At 36.8% G+C, this 24311-nt stretch overlaps 1 protein-coding gene across 1 annotated transcript in view; it reads right to left on the reverse strand.

The window, feature by feature from the left end:
• The window catches only part of BANK1 (B cell scaffold protein with ankyrin repeats 1), a 286830-nt gene that overhangs the window by 43248 nt on the left and 219271 nt on the right, over positions 1 to 24311 (reverse strand). The window contains exons 8-10 of the mRNA XM_032177982.2: positions 12676 to 12754; positions 8648 to 8956; positions 3641 to 3943 (exon numbers count right to left, since the gene is read on the reverse strand). Coding sequence (XP_032033873.1) covers positions 3641 to 3943; positions 8648 to 8956; positions 12676 to 12754 — 691 coding nt within the window. The remainder of the gene's footprint in view (positions 1 to 3640; positions 3944 to 8647; positions 8957 to 12675; positions 12755 to 24311) is intronic.

Consider the following 24311-nt stretch of genomic DNA (forward strand, 5'->3'; position numbering starts at 1 on the left):
TGAGGTAATCTCTTCCTAATGTGGGAACAGAATGATCAACAATCAATTGCATAAAAGAAAAAGGCAGGCAAGTATATCCCAGTGAAAGAGAAAAGGAAATAAAAAATGGAAGAGGATTTTGGTGACCTTATTTGTAGTCCAGCTTTTGCTACTTATTTGGGATACAGGGTAAATAACCATAGCTATTTTATATACTTAATTGCAAAAAAATAATTATAGCACTAGTTTTCATCTCCATGTACTACAAATATAATGAGAGTAAATTATATTGTATGATTGAATTAGAAAGACAACTTATAAGTATTGAAGGGTGCCAGTCTTGGGATGGGTGAGATAAGTAACCTTTAAAATTTATTAGAAACTCAAGATCTTTAAGATTCTTTAATGTTTCTACGTGAGCATACACCTACAGGACAAATTGCAACATTGCATGTACAGAATTTTCATACTTGGTACACAGGTTTTATCATTGGCACTCAATCGATGTTTACGTAACTAATAAATAAATCAATGAGAGGAAAACCATCCAAATGTACTTATTTAACGTGGGGATGGGTTGAAAGCCTAAACCAGTCATAGCCCCAAGTTCTTTCTCCAGTCCTGTGAATTGAAGCACTCACTCATAATGGGAGGTTTCTTCATTAGAGAAATTGAACAGAAGTAGTTTTGGACATGGTACACAAGGCACACTGGGTGGCACGAATTACACACTAGACTGAAAACAGGGAGAACAAGTTAAATTGTGCATTCTGAATGGTGAAATTTCCCAGTTTTCTTCCTGCATTCTAATCTCAGCGTGCTGGGAACTGGATATGTAAGTGCAGACTACAGTTAGTTGAAGAGTATTCTAGAAAAAGTTAAAAGCATAGGTGAATAGACTTACATAAATAATATTTTGGGGCCATCCAGTGAAAAAGCTGGTTACCTACTTCCTAATTACCCTACAATGCTGTCCATAAGTTAACAAGTAGAGTTTCCACTGAGGCATTTGGTACTTCATTCTTTTTTTTTAATTTTTTTTATTTTTTGACAGAATCTCACTCTGTCGCTCAGGCTGGAGTGGAGTGGCGGAATCTTGGCTCACTACAACTTCTGACTCCTGGGTTCAAGCGATTCTCCTGCCTCAGCCTCCTGAGTAGCTGAGATTACAGGCACCTACCACCATGCCCAGATAACTTTTTGTGCTTTTAGTAGAGATGGGGGTTACATCATGTTGGCCAGGCTGGTCTTGAACTCCTGACCTCAGGTGATCCACCTGCCTCGGCCTCCCAAAGTGCTGGGATTACAGACGTGATCCACCATGCCTGGCCAGTGCTTCATTGTTAAACTGAAAACATAGCTAAGAATAGCCATATTTGATGGAAGTATCAAATGTTACAGGCAGAACAAACAACAAATAAAGACAACAGAGACAATATGAGAGCAGAAGGAAAAGTAAGAACAAAAGAAATTTAAAAACAAATAAAAACAAAATGAAGCAAAATCAGTAACAAAGATATTGAATTGTATCTCTCTGTACCTATGCCACCTAAAAGAGAAAAGAATCCTACAGAAAAGAACAACAGAGAACAAGACAGAGATCTTGGAAAACAAGAATATGACCACCAATAGAAGGATGGGAAGATAACGGCCAAACGGTAGACCAATACCACGTGGGATTCCATTCTTGTCCTGAGAAACTCCCTAAGCATTGGAGTATAGGAGATGAGGTATTTCTTCAAAAATTTCTAGAGTATAACTAACTTTTTGTATCAAGCTATATCCACTTTCTCTTTTAAAAGTATTTACTGGTATTTAGCAACTTTGTCAAGGAGATAGTAATAACCTAGAGATATTAAACTGTGAGAGACCACCTGAGAATTTCTAGCAAAGGTTCATTCCCTGACTTTATAATCTATAATCTAGACAACTGTTCCAATTCATGTTTTATTTCAGCTGAAACAGTTGATTAATTTGCTATAGTTTCCTAATTTGTTGTAGTTTCTTGAACAATATCAAGAGTAGATCATCATTAAATAAGTGTGTTTTATACTGGTAAATACTTTACACATGCTTGCTAAATTTTCTTATATGAATCTCTCAATACATGCAGCTTAAGGAATAGAATGGTTTCTTTTGAAAATATTAAGTATATATGAGTAATTATGCTTCTCAGGTGGATCTGTGGCATATATTTAAATGTTCTTGTGTTGCATATTATTTATAGGAGTTGAGTGTCTTTCTTATAGAATTAGGAAGGAAGTATCAAGTAGAATTTCTACATATATGCTATGGTTTCATGTTCCCTGAAAGACTTGTCATTATCCTTCTTAATGAGGAAGTAGAAACCGGAACCCAGTCCATCATTCTTATTTGCTTTACTCGCTATGTTTCTAAATTTAAAAATGAGCCAGTACATGGGCAAAGACTTCATGTCTAAAACACCAAAAGCAATGACAACAAAAGACAAAATTGACAAATGGGATGCAATTAAACTAAAGCGCTTCTGCACAGCAAAAGAAATTATCATCAGAGTGAACAGGCAACCTACAGAATGGGAGAAAATTTTGGCAATTTATGCATCTGACAAAGGGCTAATATCCAGAATCTACAAAGAACTTAAATAAATTTACAAGAAAAAAACAACCCCTCATCAAAAAAGTGGGCAAAGGATATGAACAGACACTTCTCAAAAGAAGACATTTATGCAGCCAACAGACACTTGAAAAAACGGTCATCATCACTGGTCATTAGAGAAATGCAGATCAAAGCCACAGTGAGATACCATCTCATACCAGTTAGAATGGCAACCATTAAAAAGTCAGGAAACAACAGATGCTGGTGAGGATGTGGAGAAACAGGGATGCTTTTACACTGTTGTTGGGAGTGTAAATTAGTTCAATCATTGTGGAAGACAGTGAGGTGATTCCTCAAGGATCTAGAACTAGAAATACCATTTGACCCAGCAATCCCATTACTGGGTATATACCCAAAGTATTATAAATCATTCTACTATAAAGACACATGCACATGTATGTTTACTGTGGCACTAGTCACAATAGCAAAGACTTGGAACCAACCCAAATGTCCATCAATAGTAGACTGGATAAAGAAAATGTGGCATATATACACCATGAAATACTATGCAGCCATAAAAAGGATGAGTTCATGTCCCTTGCAGGGACATGGATGAAGCTGGAAACCATCATTCTCAGCAAACTAACACAAGAACAGAAAACCAAACACCGCATGTTCTCACTTATAAGTGGGAGTTGAACGATGAGAACACATGGACACAGGGTGGAGAATATTACACACTGGGGCCTATTGCGGGATGGGGGGCTGGGGGAGGGATAACATTAGGAGAAATACCTAATGTAGGTGACGGGTTGATGAGTACAGCAGACTACCATGGCACGTGTATACCTACATAACAAAACTGCACATTCTGCACATGTACCCCAGAACTTAAAGTATAATGATAATAAAAAAAAAAAACTCAGTGAAAAAAAATGAGCCAGTATGGCTTAGCTGTGACTTGAAAAAAAATGTTTAATCTTTGGCGTTTTAGAGCACTAATTGCATCACCTTATCCCCTCCTCCCATCCTCAAAATTTTGGACAAAAAAAATTAACAAGTAACAAACAACAATGATAATTACCTTGAGCTATGTAAGGTGTAGTTTCCTCTTTTGGAGGTATATTTGTGGGTCGGGGTGTGGGGGCAGGAGGTCTATTTATAATGAAAGATCGACTCCCAGTTTTTTTCTTTATACTCAGATTGGCCAATATCATGTCATATTCACTGTCATCAATCTCAGCGAAAGTATATGGGTCTTCCTCCGCCTCCTGCTCTTTTTCATCTTCTTTCTTTTTTTCTCCTTTGGGTTCATCTCCTGTTTCTTGTCTAACACCAGGATCACCCCAGTTTTGACTTCTTTCCATTTGGCCTTCCACCATTGTCCCTGTTTATGAAATATTTACATTGTGTTTACTCTTCTGTTATATGCAATATTATTGGTGTCTATCTGTCACTTTTTTGAGCTTCCCAAGGTGGCTTAGTCAAGTGCCATAGGAGACAATATTAGAGAAGAGCTTGTGACTCCAGGAGAATAATTTATATGTCACCCCCTAAATGCAGAAAAAGTGAGCTGTGTAACTTACTAACAAATCATCCTGCAGTTTGTAATTTAAATTGTATTAAGAAGAAAAATACATGTATTAAAAAAATCCATGTGCTTAAGACATGGATTTTTTTAAAACATTTAAATACTTTCCATATTGTTTTGTGTAGAGAGAGATATATATATATAAAATATTATTTTTATATATTATTTCATATATAAATATTTAATGTATAAAATATAATTATCTATATTATATATATTAAATATACCTTTATGTATTATTTTATATTATATATACTTTTACATATAAAGAATGATTTCATATCAGGAAATCGAGTTATAAATCTATGTCTCAAACTCCACAGCTTTCAAAACTTGTGCTTTTCAAGCATAATATTCTTAGATTTTTTTTCATTTGAAGTTGTTTCATGTTTCATATTGCTTGCACTGGATATTTCACCTAAAATTTAATTTCTCTGAAAAGGATAGGGAGAAATAGCCAAAGGCACCATTAGTCGGTTTCATAGCAGTCGGTCTTTGACTATGACAAACTGACCTTCAAAAATGCAGCTCTTGTTTTCTACAAGCCAACATGGGCCTTATTCATAGATAAAGGACACTGGCCAGTGGCTTCTGTGCCTAATCCCAGTGCTTTGGGAGGCTGAAGTAAGAGAATAGCTGGAGGCCAGGAATTTGAGAGCAGCCTAGTGAGACCTAGTATCTACAAAAACAAAAGAATTAGCTAGGCGGCCAGTACTCCTAGCTACTCCAGAAACTGAGGAGAGAGGATTGCTTTAGCCAAAGAGTTTGAGGCCATAGTGAGCTATAAGCACGCCATTGCACTCCAGACTGGGCAACAGAGCGAGATCGTGCCTCAAAAATAAAAACAAAAAAATAAACAAATAAAAAACATAGATGAAAGACACTGAAAGTAGAGTTCATGACATAAAAGACAGCATGGATGATCAATGGTGTGACAATGAATTCACATGAAAAGAATAAAATTATAGGTTTCAGAGTCTTTGATGGTTTTTACATTCAGTAATATCTTGACATATTTTTATAAGAATATGTTAAAATATTTTTGTAGCAGTTATTAATAAGACAAAGATATAATATGCTTTGATTAACAAGTAAATTAAAAAGAATTTCAATGGCTCTCTACCAGGCCAATGAAGGCTTTTTCTTTCATTTTCATTCTTTTTTGAATTTGCCCTTTGTTTGGTGAGAATCTGATACTCCCAAAATTAATTTACTTACGAAGATTTTAGTGGAAAAACTTAAAAAGGGAAAGACAAGTAGCAGAGCAGAATAAAATGAGATTCAGCAATTGCCTTCGGTAAGTTTATGAGGCGAAATTAAGATAATCTCCCAACAGAGTCTTAACTCTTATAGTTTCATTTAGTTTAACTTAAGAAGTGTTAATTACTGATGTGCCTAGCACTAACTTTCAATTCACCACGGCTTGCCTTTTATCCTATGAATAATATGGTTTTAAGATTTTGACTTTAAGGCCGGGCGCGGTGGCTTGTAATCCCAGCACTTTGGGAGGCCGAGGCGGGCGGATCACGAGGTCAGGAGATCGAGACGACGGTGAAACCCCGTCTCTACTAAAAATACAAAAAATTAGCCGGGCGTGGTGGCGGGCGCCTGTAGTCCCAGCTACTCGGAGAGGCTGAGGCGGGAGAATGGCGTGAACCCGGGAGGCGGAGCTTGCAGTGAGCCGAGACTGCGCCACTGCACTCCAGCCTGGGTGACAGAGGGAGACTCCGTCTCAAAAAAAAAAAAAGATTTTGACTTTATGACTTCTGGTTCACTGACAGCAACACAGGTAAAACTGGATTAAGTGTGTGGGAACCACTTTTTCAGTGTTTCATTTTTAGCGAAATGTGTCAACCATTTTACATTTATGAACCGATTTCCTGAGCTCTTAACTCTCTGTTTCCCCACCCACCTCTCTTCCCAATTATTTCTAAAGTTGGCCTTGCACTAGAAATAATACATTTTACTTTTTATTTTCCAAAGTATCAGATAATACTTTTCAGTTAAGAGTGGGACCTAAGCTTTCTCAATTCAGGTGGTATATTAATAAAGAAAGATTAAAACAAATCACTTCTATAATTCCAACTTTTGAAGTAATTGGGGCAAGACTGTATAAAAAAGAGAAAAATCCTAATAATAGCCTAGGAGACCTGTTAATAGAAGTAACTGACACATTCTAATTATAGGGCTTCTTGGAACTGAGTCAAGGAGGGATCTGATAATTACTTTCCAAGATTCTTGGGAAGTTAAAAAGAAACAATGGGTTCTTTATAAACTGTAAAGTGCTCTATAGTATTATATGTTATTAATTAGTTTCTCCAATGAAGAAGTCCGTAAATCCATGGTGAGGAATTTGATGCCTACAGCACTGAGGAAATGGGTTTTTTTTTTTTTTCCTTCAGTAACTTGATGGCAGATGGAAGCTACTCATAAAGAACAACTCCTGAAGGTATCACTAGCCAAAGAAGACATACAAAGTCTCTGGCAAAAAAATAAGTGACAGCTTACAGCCTTGCATTTAAAGACCAACAAAACATTTTTAAGAAAAAATGCCAGCATTTTATTATCCACTTCTAATATCAGTACTATGAAAAGATAAGATAAAAGTAACACTGAATATAAAATGTAAAAATAGGGTTTTTAAATTAAATAAGTGAGTTTTTATTTTATTTTGCTTTTTATATTTGCTAGTTTTCAGGAGATATATTAGCCAAGATTACATTTCTGATCTTAGATATCTCATGAAGACCCTTGGTAGAGTCGTTTTAGACCTGCTAACCAACATACCATACATAGAAATTTACATTAGGAAAAATATGATTTAATATTAGCACTTTTAAGAGAAATAATCTGACAGAAGACAATTTTACCTTTTTGACAATTAATTTCGTTATAGCAAATTACTCAGATCTGAAAAAATGAGAAAAATATGCCAGAATTTTGTAGTGTACTACTAACTTATGATGTTTTCTCCCCTAACCACTAAATATTAATATATCTACTTCATGGATAAATGTTAAGGGTCCACAAGACCTTCAAATATAGTAGGTAATAAATATCTGTTGAATGAATGAATGAATCAGAGGAATATCCATTAGGCTTCAGAGCTTTCAATTAAGCAGTACTTTCCATCTCGAAATACAGTGCATAAGCTTAATAAAGCTTATGTTGGTAAACCTGAGTCTTCATAGAGAGCCTTCAAGGACACAAATGCTAAATTCCTTTTTTTTTTTTTTTTTTTGAGATGGAGTCTCATTCTTGTTGCCCAGGCTGGGGTGCAGTGGCATGATCTTGGCTCACTGCAACCTCCGCCTCCCAGGCTCAAGCGATTCTCCTGCCTCAGCCTTCCCAGTAGCTGGCATTACAGGCGCATGCCCAGCTAATTTTTGTATTTTTAGTAGAGATGGGGTTTCACCATGTTGGCCAGACTGGTCTCGAACTCCTGACCTCAGGTGATACACCCGCCTCGGCCTCCCAAAGTGCTGGGATTACAGGCATGAGCCACTGTGCCCAGCCCAAATACTAAATTTCACTGCTTAAAAATTTACTTTTTGAAACAAGGTCATGTTTTTGTACTTTGTAGCCTTCTAGGACCCAACAACTAAATTATAGTGAAAATGGGGTTTTGATAAGGAGTTTTTTTTTTCAACTAAATTGTCTTCTTAAGAACATTTTATTTGGAAAATAAATATAAATTTGGAAAGTTCATATGAAATAATGATCAAAAAGTAGATGATAATTTGTGACTGTAAGAGTGAGCCTGGAGCTGGGAGTTTGTCAGGCTGTTGAACACTCCAGGCAGATAAAACTAATGTGGAAGCTCCTCTTCATGCCCTCTGCAAGGACAGATTCCCCACACCCACTTTCCACACCCCAATTCCTTCACCTGGGAACAAATGCCAGTGACAGCTATGTTGACTCTTCTTCCACTTGGATAGTGTATACAGTGTTTTTAAACTTTGGTGTCAGTGCAGTATGGGACAAACCCTTTAATGCTTAATTCTCCCACAGCTACCAAGTGATTAAAGTACCCAGATTCATCTGAAAATTCTCGATCATTAGCATTTCACTTTTTGTCTGAAGACTGAGAGTATGTTTTAAAAGCAATGTTGTATTTCCTTTTCCACAGAATGCCTGAGGTTCATTTTACATGAAGAACTACAGACTCCTTCCAAGTTTTATTTTCTTAAAGCTTTGGAATGAGACAAGGAAGAAAGAAAGAGAGAAACAGAGAAAAAGTGAGAGAAGGAAGGAAGAAAGGGAAGGAGGGAGGGAGGAAGGAAGGAAGGAAGGAAGGAAGGAAATAAAGAAAAGAACAAGGTAGAGGTAGGTATCTCTTGCCTCATTTCCCAGGCCTTAGTTTTTAAAGAATAGGAAGAATGTTGCTCTTGGTTTCAAAAGCTGATCTGCTCTGTATAGATTTGCCACTGCAATATTTGCTATGTAAGCCTGTCAAAGATTTGTCTTTGTTTTGTTTTTTTTTTCTAACCTTAAACTTACCTGGTAAGGTGAAGTGAGGTCTTTCCAGTTGGAAGGCATTAGCTACAGGTCGCGGTGGCAGGAGAGGAGGTCTGCTGCTCATGAGTGGCTCTTGTGAGTTATTTTCTGGATCGGCACCAGGAATGAACACATACAAGTCATCATACTGGTCCTCAGAACTCTCACTGCCAACCTCTAGTGGGCTGTGCTTGGCCTCCATGCCTGATCCATTCTGTTTTCCTTCCCCTTCCATTTCACTTGCCTCAGCTCCATCTGCACTCTGCCTGTATGTCTTCCTGCTTTCAAGATGAAATGCTGGGTTCTGTGTGGCTGTTTATGATGAAGATTGCATGACTTCATTTAAACACACCATCTGAAGGCATTTCATATTTTGTAAAATTGTACAGAAATAGTAGTACTGCTAATAAAACCTTTATGACCTGATATAGTGAAAAGCTGTCAAATGTGTAACTTTTCGTGAACAGTCATTTCTTTCTGGGCTTTTAAAATACTTGACAAATGAACAGTCAAAGCTCCATTATGTCTTGCTATCTGTGTATATGACACACTCAGGCAGATAACGATATTCTGATTCTTTAGAGTTATTGTTTGAACAAATTCATGTATTTGATAGCATCCTTGCATTTTTATTAGAAAACAATATAACTGACCCAATAAAATAATAAATGATGGAAAACATAAAGAAAAAAGACACAAACCTTTACTTGCTTGTAAATGATAAAAAGAAATGAATCTATGACCCTTATTTAGTTATTTGAATATATATTGATCTTTGCAGATAACTATAATAATTTTATAATTCCTCATAGTAAATCATTTACAGATACTATATTAACTTTGGAACTATTACTTGGGAAAAGTTAATTTTTTTTTGGTGAGAAAGGCATGTAAATCACCAACAGTAGGTAAATCTTTCTGAGGATCAGTTCTTTACCTATAAATGCATTCTACCCAGAAATTTAACCAAATGATCCAAATTCCCTCTACTCTGACAACCATACCATTATTTGTTTTTATATTACATACAGTGAATGCTCTTCAAACAAACACTCAGGAAGAAAGCAGAAAAAAAGAAATTATAATGCAATGACTTTAAATCTTCAGAAAAAACTTTTGTTAAATTTTCTTTATAAAAATATTCTCTAAATAAAGGATTCAAAAAATTTAAAACAGTCTTTTGGAATTCCTAAACAGACTTTGGAACCTCTGTAACAGACCTTTGAATATGCGAATTGTTTTCCTTGTCAAGGCAAGAAATTGCTGTATTAAAATGCTGCTAAGCTAAAATATAGCTTAAAATCCCAAACAGCACAATGTAGAGAAGAAAGACTTCTTTAAAATGAAGAATTACACTGTAGAATGTAGAAAAATCATGCCCACGATGGTAGCCCATATTATTATATGGAATTTTCTTTTTTTGTCTTTCTATTCTTTCACGTGAGAAAGAAGAAAGATACAGTTTCCAGTACTAGAACTAAGCCAAGATTCGTTAATTACCAGCCTGGGCAAAGTGGATGGTTATTTGTTTTTGTACAATCTATCTGCACAGATCTCATTCATCTTTCTATCCTTAACACAAAACACTAAGCCTGAAATAAAGTAGTCTCTAGAAATGCTGATGGAGTAGATGATGGAATGGATGGAAAAAAATTATTGCTCAGGCTAGAAAAGGAACTTTATTATTTCTGTATGGGCAAATCAGTCATCAACTCAGAATTACATTCATGCTATAGGAAATTACTCTTAGCCACACTTCTGCTTATATATTCAGTGTTTCTTAATACTGAATAAGCAACAGAATCTGAATGGTACTTGTCGTCAAATATGCCCAAACTTGGGTTTCAGCCCTGGAAAGTCAGATTTAATGAGTTGGTGTGTTTTAGCATGCTTTGTCATAATGGTAATACCAATGGAAATCCGCTGGGCTAGGGTTCTGTGCTTCACCCTCTCACTCATGAAAGAGACTGGCTTGAGCCCAGTCATACAGTTTCATATACAAGAGAGTTTGTAGTTTCAAACAGCAAAAGTGAAATTTTTCTTTATAAAGAATTGAAATAATGTTTTATTATTACAGTCAATTCTGAAAATTAAACGTCATGATAAATATATGGTCATTTTCAATCATGGCCTTTATAATCACTATTATTATAATTTAAATGATAAGATATATAACTTTAATGCTTGGTGCATTAATCCATTAATTTAATATTTAGCATTTTTTTGTGTCCTGCAATAACTTGAAGAGTTTACTTATTTTGCCAAAGTATGCTAGTGAAGGCATTTACTTGTATTTAACTTTATTTGATTTGCAGGTCCCCATCATTTGAAAAACTTGTGGTCAATAATGTTTCATTGGGCATAGACTATGTTCTGTTACAGGTACTGGGGATACAATCAAAACAGTGAATAAAAAGCCCTAATCCCTTTGAGCGTGTGATTTAGAAAGAGAATACAGGCAATAAACAACCAGATAAATAATATATAATATTAAATGTTGATAAGTACAATGAAGAAAAGGAGCAGGTAAAGTGAAATGAAGAGGAGGGTGTCATAAAACGAAGAAAGAAGTGATGAAGCAAGCCTTGAGCATATAAGGAGAAAGTGTACAGAAAGAATAGAAAGTGCAAATGCCCTGAGGCAGGCACATTATTGGTTTGTGAACGAGCAAGAGAATGGTGAGAGATGGGAACACAAAGATTAGGGTCTTGTAGGGGATGAGAAAGGTTATTAGTACAATGGGGAGGTATTGGAGGATTTGGAGCAGAAAAGTGTTTAGTCCTTCATGAAAGGTGTTTAGTCATTTCAAGAAGCATAGAATATCAGAGGCAGCAAATGTGGAAGTTGCTATTGAAGGCTTTCTCTACATTATTTAGCAGCATTTCTTCTATCTCTACCCAATAAATACCAGTAGCAGTCCTCCCTCCCGAATCATAACAATAGAAAAATTTCCGTTCATTGCCAAGCTTGCAATGTAGGAAGTGACAATGACCCTCCAGTTCTCCACTGTGTTATTGCAGTAAACAAGGGGAGAACTGATGACAGTGTGGACTAGGATAATGAAAGGGGAGAGAAATGGCTGAATGCTGGGAATGCTTTGAAGGTAGAGTCAACAGTATTGTAAGACTGATTGCATATGGGGTAGGAGAGAAAGTAAAAATGCCAAGGATGACTTTCAAGGATTTTTTAACTGACTTGAACAAAGGAGGGAAGGAGTTTTCACTTACTGAGATGGGGAAGTCAGCAGGTAGAGAGGTTTGGCAATGGCAGGAATCAGAATTTTCAAAAATGTTGGATGTGAGATTCCTATCAAACATGCTGGTGAAGCTGTTGAGCTGTATGCCAATAAAACCTGGCATAATGGGTGGAGTTTACATACACATATAAACATGTATATACATATTTATATATATATATATAAATACGTTATATATAAATACATTTATATATATTTATATATACATGTATATATGTGTGTGTATATATGTATACATGTGTATATGTGTATATATGTATATATACATGTATATATGTGTATATATACATGTTTATATACACATATATGTTTATATACATGTAGGAACATCCTGAATTATTCTTCAGACATTAGAATGTAGAATCACAGATATTAGAGCCAGGAAACACCTTAGAGAGTATTCTAGTTTAATAGTCTCATTTCATAACTGAGAAAACTAAGGTCTGCAAATAATGTGGTTATATGTTTTTAAAAAACTTTAAAAATGTAGTTGTCAAATAGTCTACATAGTCATAACAGAGTTATTTGTGTATTCCCTCTGGGTAGGAAAAATCAGTATTTGATTATTAAAACTTGAACTTATTAAAAGTATTTAAATTAGCAATATGATGTAGTAGTGTCTCTATTACAAATTAAAAGCCAATCAGTTAATTAAATACCGTGCCACATTCTCTTCAGTCTTGCTTTTTCAGTTACATCTTCCATAAGTCACATATATATGTGATATATATAGGAATATGTCATATATATATATATAAAACATAGAAAAACTTACAAGGAATATATGTGGAAAATGAGGCAATATCCTCTTCATAATCATTTTCTTGCTCATTATTTATGTCAATTTCTTGGATCTGAAAAAATAATGTAATTTTTAATATGTATTAATCTTAATAAATATGCACTGGATGCCTGTGCAAATAAGAAATAGTTTCTGTTTTTATTTAAATACTTTACTACATTACAGATCTTGGATAATATATTTGTGCCATCTATAAATGCTCAATGGCACATATTACTAAAAGTATAACGAGGGAAATAGTACATTTATAATAAACAATGAATTGCTTTAAAAATAAAACTTATTGAAATAACTTTAAGACGCAAAGGAGGCAATAATCATTAAGTTGAAGTGTAATAAAGAAGTTCTGAATAAAACTGAACACGACTATTTCTCTTGAAAACTATGAGCTTTTCTTCCTTTTGAACATTTCTATATCTTTTACAGTTCAAAAGATATTCTTAATTACAATTACTGTAATACAGTGAAGGACAATGAAATTATAAAGTGGTTTATTCTCCATCTTTACAAAAAAGAAATAAATCCAGTAAGGGTACTTCTCTTTATTTGTCTTTCTGAAAACAGTTCCACTATATGTACTTCAAAGGTAGAATTAACTGAGAAAGGACAGAAACCTCTTATCTCCAGAATTGCTAGTCTTTGTTTATAATCTCTGAAAGAGACATGGAATCTATAGTTGTGGTGCATACTGGTGCTCAGAGAGAAAGCTAATACTAGTGATGGTTCTATTTGTGCAAAAGCATCTAGGAAAAGGGATGGAGATTGACTGGATTTAACATAGGACGTGTTTTGTTACCATGAACTCCAAGGGATTATTCAAATGACTTACATTTCTGTTCTTAAAAAATGAATTGAAATAATTTAGGCCATTTGTTCTGCATTTGAAATGTCCCTTCAAAAATTAGAAGCATCCATATTAAAGCATTTTGAAATTTATAGTAGCTTTGATATGCAAAGGTATTTCACCTGCATTTTGACTTTGTCAATTAAGTTTATCACCCACTTTGGCCAAAGAGAGCCCAATGGAACTCATTAATTTTTTTTAAACACTAATGCCCTCCAGAGAAGCAAAACAGTCCCTAATTTCCCATGGAATTTTGAAAATTAAATATTTTCAGTATTTTTTACTGAGCCTGATGCAATAACTCATTTTATATTTCAATTATATTTTCCCTTTGATGGACTCCACTAAATTCTAATATGAAAAATTGTGTAGTTTTAGTAGGAGGTTTGACATTTTGATATTTGTATGCTTTGGTATTAAAATCATTGTTTAATATAGCTAATATTTGTTTCCAATTAGCTTCACCTATATATTTCATAAAGTAGGTCAAAAATATATTTTAAAAATCCATAGTACTCCCAAAACCATTTCGAGGATTTTTTTTCTTTTTACGAATTTATTAGTAGCAATGGTTTACAAAGATTTTGGGAATTATGCAAAAATTCCTATATATTATTCACAAGCTTGGGCATTATGAGCTCAAAATCACTGTGAATTAATAAACTGACATTAGGCAAGTATGTGGATGGATGTGTTTGTACTGAGGTTGAAACCTAATGGAATTGTTTTTGTGTCATAACTGAAGCCATATGACCTTTGCACAAAAAGCCAAATACCCTGAACCCAATAATATCTCAAAAGAATCTGCCTCTAAATTAAGAAAAAAGTCTAGGTTGATTTGAAAACTTTCATAAATATTATGTACAATTGATATTTTATATAATCAGACTATGCAGCAAGTAATTGTTTTCTCCAGAATAAAATGCTCTGTAGAAATATTTATGCTAAAAAACCAATGCTTCTTACTTAGGTGCCCTACACTTACAATCATATTTATTTCGAAAAACATGCCAGATCTAATAATATATCAATAATTCTTCAATAAAATCAATGATGGCTTCAAAGATGAGTCTGAACACATTCTGACATCTAATCACTTTAATCCTTGGCTGTGTGATGAAGTAGACAGAAAGACTTTGGAGTCAATTTAAGTATAAATCACAGCTCTATCATATATTAGCTGTATGACATTAGGGCAGGCACTTAACTCTAAGCCTCAATATTATATCCTGCAAAATGTGGATAGTAATATCTATGCCATCAGTTTGATGGGAGAATTAAATCAGAATAATGTAAGCAAAACACATATCGCATCTACCACATAGTAACTGCTCAATAAATGTAATCTGGCCAGGCGCGGTGGCTCACGCCTGTAATCTTAGCACTTTGGGAGGCCGAGGCAGGCGGATCATGAGGTCAGGAGATCAAGACCATCCTGGCTAACAAGGTGAAACCCCATTTCTACTAAAAGTACAAAAAATGAGCCAGGCGTGGTGGCGGGCGCCTGTAGTCCCAGCTACTCGGGAGGCTGAGGCAGGAGAATGGCCTGAACCTGGGAAGCGGAGCTTGCAGTGAGCTGAGATTGTGCCACTGTACTCCAGCCTGGGCTACAGAGCGAGACTCCATCTCAAAAAAAATAAAAAAATAAAAATAAATAAATAAATAAATAAATGTAATCTGTATATTCCATCTTCCTTCATCTAAGATATACACCTACTTTTAAGCAAGCATGTTTCTTTTATTCATTCATTTGTCAAATATTTTTGTAGGCCTACTATCTGCTAAATACTCTGTTAACTATTGGGGAAAGTAAATTGAAAATAGAAAAAGATATATATTTCCCATTTTAAAAATAATCACATTTTTATTGGAAGAGGAAGATAAATAAAAAATTAGAATACAATATTTTATTTATTTCACAACAACAAACTCAGTCCTTAGAGGTGAAATAGAGAATTAAGAAATAGATGATCAGAGCAGGCCAGGCATGGTGGATTACCTGAGGTCAGGAGTTCAAGACCAGCCTGGCCAACATAGTGAAACCCTGTCTGTACTAAAAATACAAAAATTAGTTGGGCATGGTGGCACAACCTGTAATCCCAGCTACTCAGGAGGCTGAGGCAGGAGAATTGCTTGAGCCTGGGAGGCAGAGGTTGCAGTGGGCCGAGATCGCACCACTGCACTCCAGCCTGGCCGACAGAGCGAGACTCTGTCTCAAAAAAGAAAGAAAGAAAGAAAAGAAATAAATAGATGATCAGAGCAAAAGTTTTATTCATTTGCTTTTGGGTTTGGAGATTGGATTAAAAATTATCTTGAAACACACATTGATTCCCACTTCTCTAAATGAAAGATTAAGATTAAATGACAGAATCTATTAGTTGAACATGCTTAATGTAATATTTCAACCCACAGATAGTCCTTGTGGCACAGAATGTTTAATGTAATAAAATTAAAATCATTCATTATCAAAGATAAATTAAAAAGAGAATATCTTGTTGACTGAGGTATATGAAGTTCCACATGGCTTTGACATCTGGTCCTGTACAAATTGATCATAATATTCTGATTTTGAGGAAGTGAATAAAAACAATCTTCACATGGCAGTTGGTTTCCAAATCATTTTATGAGATTCTGAAGATATTGTAATTGCCCCAACTCTTGCACAACTTTCCACAGTGTTGGTTATGAGTGATTTTTACCAGCTTTTATAAAGCACATCGCAGCCCATGGGATAAGAATATGAAGACAAATATATGTTTGAAGAGTGACAAGTTGACCTTGTAACATTCTATGTATTACCCCAAATAAATGTACTAGGCTGAAGAATTAGAGATAATATTTGAATAGAAAAATATATATTATTCTTACTAAATATTAAAAGTAATGACCAATGTTATACTAAAACCATAAATGACAGAAAACACAGTCTCAAAAACAAAACTTGAAGGGCACATTATAGGACAGTAATGTCTTAGTTCTAATTACATCTTTTAATGTTTTTCCTTAGGCTGTCTAGGGATGTGACCTAAAAGCACATTCATATAATTTCCCATGAAAGTTTCTTTTTATATTACAGGAATTGAAATGCTGAGTGCAAAATTAAGGAGGAACTCCATCCACAGTTGGGAGAGGAATGAAAAGGAATAAAATAGAAATAAAGCTGTTAAACTCAAGGAAAATAAAAGTAGAAATTTTCTTTGTATGGGTTAAAATTTCATTAGAATAACCTGAGTATACATACTCTATTTTTCAGACAGGATCTTATTATAGAAAATTAAAGTTTTGAAAAGATACTGTGATCAGGTCAACAAAGTTTCATTCAGCACAACAGGAAATGCAATTTTCTAATTGTGGTTTGATCCTCTGCTTTGTAGAAAGGGAGAAAGAAGCAGTAGGCATATTGTGACCTTGTCTCTCAATCTTAGGAAGACAGAATTGAAAATGATTAGCTTTCAAAATGTCGATGGAGGGTTGGCTTCTGTGACTGGCACATCTCTCATTCTGACCTGTGCTCACCCCAGGCTTTTCTTTCCCTCTGAGGCCACATTCCAGCTGTCCTCTGGTGGTGGTGACCCATAGGACCCCTGGTCCCAGTGCTGAAAGCTCTTGGCTTTAATCTTTGCCCATGATTCAGCTTTAACTACAGTTATGAATATCAGGCTTGAGGACCTGTCTTTTTAAAAGATATTCTAGCCCTATTTTAATACTCTTTGTTTCAAACCCACCATAGTTGCGGCTGTATCTGTGAGGTGTCAGCACCTTTATTGAGCCAAATGCTTGATTTGCCTCTGACCATCTCTGTCACTAAAATGGAATGATAAAATTAAAATCCAGTTCTTTGTTAAGACTGTAACTATAAATGTGAAAAATAACTATCTTCATTTAAAATGATGGAACCCCAAGTCTGAAAATAACCTGTAGATAACAACTTGCTTATTCTGTTTTTCATACACTGATATAATATTAAAACAATGTATCACACTAAAACTTGTAATAATTTGAATATTTTTCCAGGAAAAAGTTGTTTTTAAATGTAGTCTATGGTCTTCACTGGCCAACTATCTTTATAAATTTGCTTTTCCTGGGTTTCATCTTTGTCCCTCCTTTCTTTTTACAGAATGCACTCTCCCTGTATCCATTCTTATCCACAGTGGATAAAAGTCATCTTATCCACTCTGCTGCCCTTAATTTATATCTCTAACCTTATTATTCGTGGGCATGTCTTTAGCTCCTAGCTTTTCTGAGGTCTAGGTTCTAGGATTCAGAAAAGGATAGAAGAAAACAGTTACGGAAGCAAAGGGAAAAACCTGAAGGGAGATATGTCAGAAAAATTAGGAGAGAGGATTTTAAGTAAATCACAGATATTAAATGCCTCACCAACTGTGAAAAAGAAAAGTCCTTAAAATAATTAATCAGGTCTTCCAGTCCAAGTCACCGGTGACCCAGATGACGGAAATTACAACAGAATTGTGTGAATTCATACGGGATTGATGAAGCTTAAAAAAAATCAAACGAGGGTGATGAATCCAATGCATCATGTATAGAGTTTCTTTTCAGGAGCCATAATGTGAACAGGGGGTATAGGACAATTTTGCTTCAGATTTGATTTTTCAAAAATGAATAAAAAATGTTGGAGAGTGCTTCATTACAGGCAAGGGCTATGGAGATGGAAGGTGATAATATCCGGAGTTCACCTGCACAAAACGCTATACCAGGAAATACAGGATACCCACATATGAAGGTTTCATGATCCCCAACTTCCAATATTTTATAATTAGTGGGGAAGACAAACAATATAGATTAGGCAAAATGAAACATACATTTAAAATATGCATATGCGAGGGGGGGAGCCAAGATGGCCGAATAGGAACAGCTCCGGTCTCCAGCTCCCAGCCTGAGCGACACAGAAGACTGGTGATTTCTGCATTTCTGCTTGAGGTACCGGTTTCATCTCACTAGGGAGTGCCAAACAGTGGGTGCAGGACAGTCGGTGAAGTGCACTGTGTGTGAGCCGAAGCAGGGTGAGGCACTGCCTCACTCGGGAAGCGCAAGGGGTCAGGGAGTTCCCTTTCCTAGTCAAGGAAAGGGGTAACAGACGGCACCTGGAAAATCGGGTCAGTCCCACCCTCATACTGCGCTTTCCCAACGGGCCTGGAAAACGGCACACTAGGAGATTGTGTCCCGCACCTGGCTCGGAGGGTCCTATGCCCACGGAGTCTCACTGATTGCTAGCACAGCAGTCTGAGATCAAGCTGCAAGGCGGCAGCGAGGCTGGGGGAGGGGCGCCCGCCATTGCCCAGGCTTGCTTAGGTAAACAAAGCAGCCAGGAAGCTCGAACTGGGTGGAGCCCACCACAGCTCAAGGAGGCCTGTCTGCCTCTGTAGGCTCCACCTCTGGGGGCAGGGCACAGACAAACAAAAAGTCAGCAGGAATCTCCAGAGACTTAAACGTCCCTGTCTGACTGACAGCTTTGAAGAGAGTAGTGGTTCTCCCAGCACGCAGCTGGAGATCTGAGAACGGACAGACTGCCTCCTAAAGTGGGTCCCTCACCCCTGAGCAGCCTAACTGGGAGGCACCCCCCCAGAAGGGAAAGACTGACACCTCACTGGGCCAGGTACTCCTCTGAGACAAAACTTCCAGAGGAACTATCAGACAGCTGAATTGGTGGTCTCACGAAAATCCGCTGTTCTGCAGCCACCGCTGCTGACACCCAGCCAAACAGGGTCTGCAGTGGACCTCTAGTAAACTCCAACAGACCTGCAGCTGAGAGTCCTGTCTGGTAGAAGGAAAACTAACAAACAGAAAGGACATCCACACCAAAAACCCATCTGTACATCACCATCATCAAAGCCCAAAAGTAGATAAAACTGCAAAGATGGGGAAAAAACAGAGCAGAAAAACTGGAAACTCTAAAAAGCAGAGCACCTCTCCTCCTCCAAAGGAATGCAGTTCCTCACCAGCAATGGAGCAAAGCTGGATGGAGGACGACTTTGACGAGTCGAGAGAAGAAGGCTTCAGACGATCAAACTACTCTGAGCTACGGGAGGAAATTCAAAACAACAGCAAACAAGTTAAAAACTTTGAAAAAAAATTAGAAGAATGGATAACTAGAATAACCAATGGAGAGAAGGGCTTAAAGGAGATGGAGGAGCTGAAAGCCAAGTTTCGAGAACTACGTGAAGATTGCAGAAGCCTCAGTAGCAGATGCAATCAACTGGAAGAAAGGGTATCGCAGATGGAAGATGAAATGAATGAAATGAAGCGAGAAGGGAAGTCTAGAGAAAAAAGAATAAAAAGAAATGAACAAAGCCTCCAAGAAATTTGGGACTATGTGAAACGACCAAACCTACGTCTGATTGGTGTACCTGAAAATGATGGGGAGAATAGAACCAAGTTGGAAAACACTCTGCAAGATATTATCCAGGAGAACTTCCCCAATCTAGCAAGGCAGGCCAACATTCAGATTCAGGAAATACAGAGAACGCCACAAAGATACTCCTCGAGAAGAGCAACTCCAAGACACATAATTGTCAGATTCACCAAAGTTGAAATGAAGGAAAAAATGCTAAGGGCAGCCAGAGAGAAAGGTCGGCTTACCCACAAAGGGAAGCCCATCAGGCTAACAGCTGATCTCTCGGCAGAAACTCTACAAGCCAGAAGAGAGTGGGGGCCGATATTCAACATTCTTAAAGAAAAGAATTTTCAACCTAGAATTTCCTATCCAGCCAAACTAAGCTTCATAAGTGAAGGAGAAATAAAATACTTTACAGACAAGCAAACGCTGAGTGATTTTGTCACCACCAGGCCTGCCCTAAAAGAGCTCCTGAAGGAAGCACTAAACATGGAAAGGAACAACCGGTACCAGCCACTGCAAAAACATGCCAAATTGTAAAGACCATCGAGGCTAGGAAGAAACTGCATCAACTAATGAACAAAATAACCAACAAACATCATAATGACAGGATCAGATTCACACATAACAATATTAACGTTAAATGTAAATGGGCTAAATGCTCCAATTAAAAGACACAGACTGGCAAACTGGATAAGGAGTCAGGACCCATCAGTGTGCTGTATTCAGGAAACCCATCTCACGCGCAGAGACACACATAGACTCAAAATAAAGGGATGGAGGAAGATCTATCAAGCAAATGGAAAACAAAAAAAGGCAGGGGTTGCAATCCTAGTCTCTGACAAAATAGACTTTAAACCAACAAAGATCAAAAGAGACAAAGAAGGCCATTACATAATGGTAAAGGGATCAATTCAACAAGAAGAGCTAATTATCCTAAATATATATGCACCCAACACAGGAGCACCCAGATTCATAAAGCAAGTCCTCAGTGACCTACAAAGGGACTTAAACTCCCACACAATAATAATGGGAGATTTTAACACCCCACTGTCAACATTAGACAGATCATCTAGACAGAAAGTTAACAAGGATATCCAGGAATTGAACTCAGCTCTAAACAAAGTGGACCTAATAGACATCTACAGAACTCTCCACCCCAAATCAACAGAATATACATTTTTTTCAGCACCACACCACACCTATTCCAAAATTGACCACATAGTTGGAAGTAAAGCTCTCCTCAGCAAATGTAAAAGAACAGAAATTATAACAAACTGTCTCTCAGACCACAGTGCAATCAAACTAGAACTCAGGATTAAGAAACTCACTCAAAACTGCTCAACTACATGGAAACTGAACAACCTGCTCCTGAATGACTATTGGGTACATAATGAAATGAAGGCAGAAATAAAGATGTTCTTTGAAACCAACGAGAACAAAGACACAACCTACCAGAATCTCTGGGACACATTCAAAGCAGTGTGTAGAGGGAAATTTATAGCACTAAATGCCCACAAGAGAAAACAGGAAAGATCCAAAATTGACACCCTAACATCACAATTAAAAGAACTAGAAAAGCAAGAGCAAACACATTCAAAAGCTAGCAGAAGGCTAGAAATAACTAAAATCAGAGCAGAACTGAAGGAAATAGAGACACAAAAAACCCTTCAAAAAATTAATGAATCCAGGAGCTGGTTTTTTGAGAAGATCAACAAAATTGATAGACCGCTAGCAAGACTAATAAAGAAGAAAAGAGAGAAGAATCAAATAGATGCAATAAAAAATGAAAAAGGGGATATCACCACCGATCCCACAGAAATACAATCTACCATCAGAGAATACTACAAACACCTCTATGCAAATAAACTAGAAAATCTAGAAGAAATGGATAAATTCCTCGACAAATACACCCTCCCAAGACTAAATCAGGAAGAAGTCGAATCTCTGAATAGACCAATAACAGGTTCTGAAATTGTGGCAATAATCAATAGCTTACCAACCAAAAAGAGTCCAGGACCGGATGGATTCACAGCTGAATTCTACCAGAGGTACAAGGAGGAACTGGTACCATTCCTTCTGAAACTATTCCAATCAACAGAAAAAGAGGGAATCCTCCCTAACACATTTTATGAAGCCAGCATCATCCTGATACCAAAGCCAGGCAGAGACACAACCAAAAAAGAGAATTTTAGACCAATATCCTTGATGAACATTGATGCAAAAATCCTCAATAAAATACTGGCAAACCGAATCCAGCAGCACATCAAAAAGCTTATCCACCATGATCAAGTGGGCTTCATCCCTGGGATGCAAGGCTGGTTCAACATACGCAAATCAATAAATGTAATCCAGCATATAAACAGAACCAAAGACAAAAACCACATGATTATCTCAATAGATGCAGAAAAGGCTTTTGACAAAATTCAACAACCCTTCATGCTAAAAACTCTCAATAAATTAGGTATTGATGGGACGTATCTCAAAATAATAAGAGCTATCTACGACAAACCCACAGCCAATATCATACTGAATGGGCAAAAACTGGAAGCATTCCCTCTGAAAACTGGCACAAGACAGGGATGCCCTCTCTCACCACTCCTATTCAACATAGTGCTGGAAGTTCTGGCCAGAGCAATCAGGCAGGAGAAGGAAATAAAGGGTATTCAATTAGGAAAAGAGGAAGTCAAATTGTCCCTGTTTGCAGATGACATGATTGTATATCTAGAAAACCCCATTGTCTCAGCCCAAAATCTCCTTAAGCTGATAAGCAACTTCAGCAAAGTCTCAGGATACAAAATCAATGTACAAAAATCACAAGCATTCTTGTACACCAATCACAGACAAACAGAGAGCCAAATCATGAGTGAACTCCCATTCACAATTGCTTCAAAGAGAATAAAATACCTAGGAATCCAACTTACAAGGGATGTGAAGGACCTCTTCAAGGAGAACTACAAACCACTGCTCAATGAAATCAAAGAGGATACAAACAAATGGAAGAACATTCCATGCTCATGGGTTGGAAGAATCAATATCGTGAAAATGGCCATACTGCCCAAAGTAATTTATAGATTCAATGCCATCCCCATCAAGCTACCAATGACTTTCTTCACAGAATTGGAAAAAACTACTTTAAAGTTCATATGGAACCAAAAAAGAGCCCGCATTGCCAAGTCAATCCTAAGCCAAAAGAACAAAGCTGGAGGCATCACGCTACCTGACTTCAAACTATACTACAAGGCTACAGTAACCAAAACAGCATGGTACTGGTACCACAACAGAGATATAGATCAATGGAACAGAACAGAGCCCTCAGAAATGATGCCGCATAGCTACAACTATCTGATCTTTGACAAACCTGACAAAAACAAGAAATGGGGAAAGGATTCCCTATTTAATAAATGGTGCTGGGAAAACTGGCTAGCCATATGTAGAAAGCTGAAACTGGATCCCTTCCTTACACCTTATACAAAAATTAATTCAAGATGGATTAAAGACTTAAATGTTAGACCTAAAACCATTAAAATCCTACAAGAAAACCTAGGCAATACCATTCAGGACATAGGCGTGGGCAAGGACTTCATGTCTAAAACACCAAAAGCAATGGCAACAAAAGCCAAAATCGACAAATGGGATCTCATTAAACTAAAGAGCTTCTGCACAGCAAAAGAAACTATCATCAGAGTGAACAGGCAACCTACAGAATGGGAGAAAATTTTTGCAACCTACTCATCTGACAAAGGGCTAATATCCAGAATCTACAATGAACTCAAACAAATTTACAAGAAAAAAACAAACAACCCCATCAAAAAGTGGGCAAAGGACATGAACAGACACTTCTCAAAAGAAGACATTTATGCAGCCAGAAAACACATGAAGAAATGCTCATCATCACTGGCCATCAGAGAAATGCAAATCAAAACCACAGTGAGATACCATCTCACACCAGTTAGAATGGCCATCATTAAAAAATCAGGAAACAACAGGTGCTGGAGAGGATGTGGAGAAATAGGAACACTTTTACACTGTTGGTGGGACTGTAAACTAGTTCAACCATTGTGGAAGTCAGTGTGGCGATTCCTCAGGGATCTAGAACTAGAAATACCATTTGACCCAGCCATCCCATTACTGGGTATATACCCAAAGGAGTATAAATCATGCTGCTATAAAGACACATGCACACGTATGTTTATTGCGGCACTATTCTCAATAACAAAGACTTGGAACCAACCCAAATGTCCAACAACAATAGACTGGATTAAGAAAATGTGGCACATATACACCATGGAATACTATGCAGCCATAAAAAATGATGAGTTCGTGTCCTTTGTAGGGACATGGATGAAACTGGAAAACATCATTCTCAGTAAACTATCGCAAGGACAAAAAACCAAACACCGCATGTTCTCA

Source organism: Hylobates moloch, unplaced genomic scaffold (genome assembly GCF_009828535.3).
Source record: "Hylobates moloch isolate HMO894 unplaced genomic scaffold, HMol_V3 SCAFFOLD_2, whole genome shotgun sequence".
Lineage (NCBI taxonomy): Eukaryota > Metazoa > Chordata > Mammalia > Primates > Hylobatidae > Hylobates > Hylobates moloch.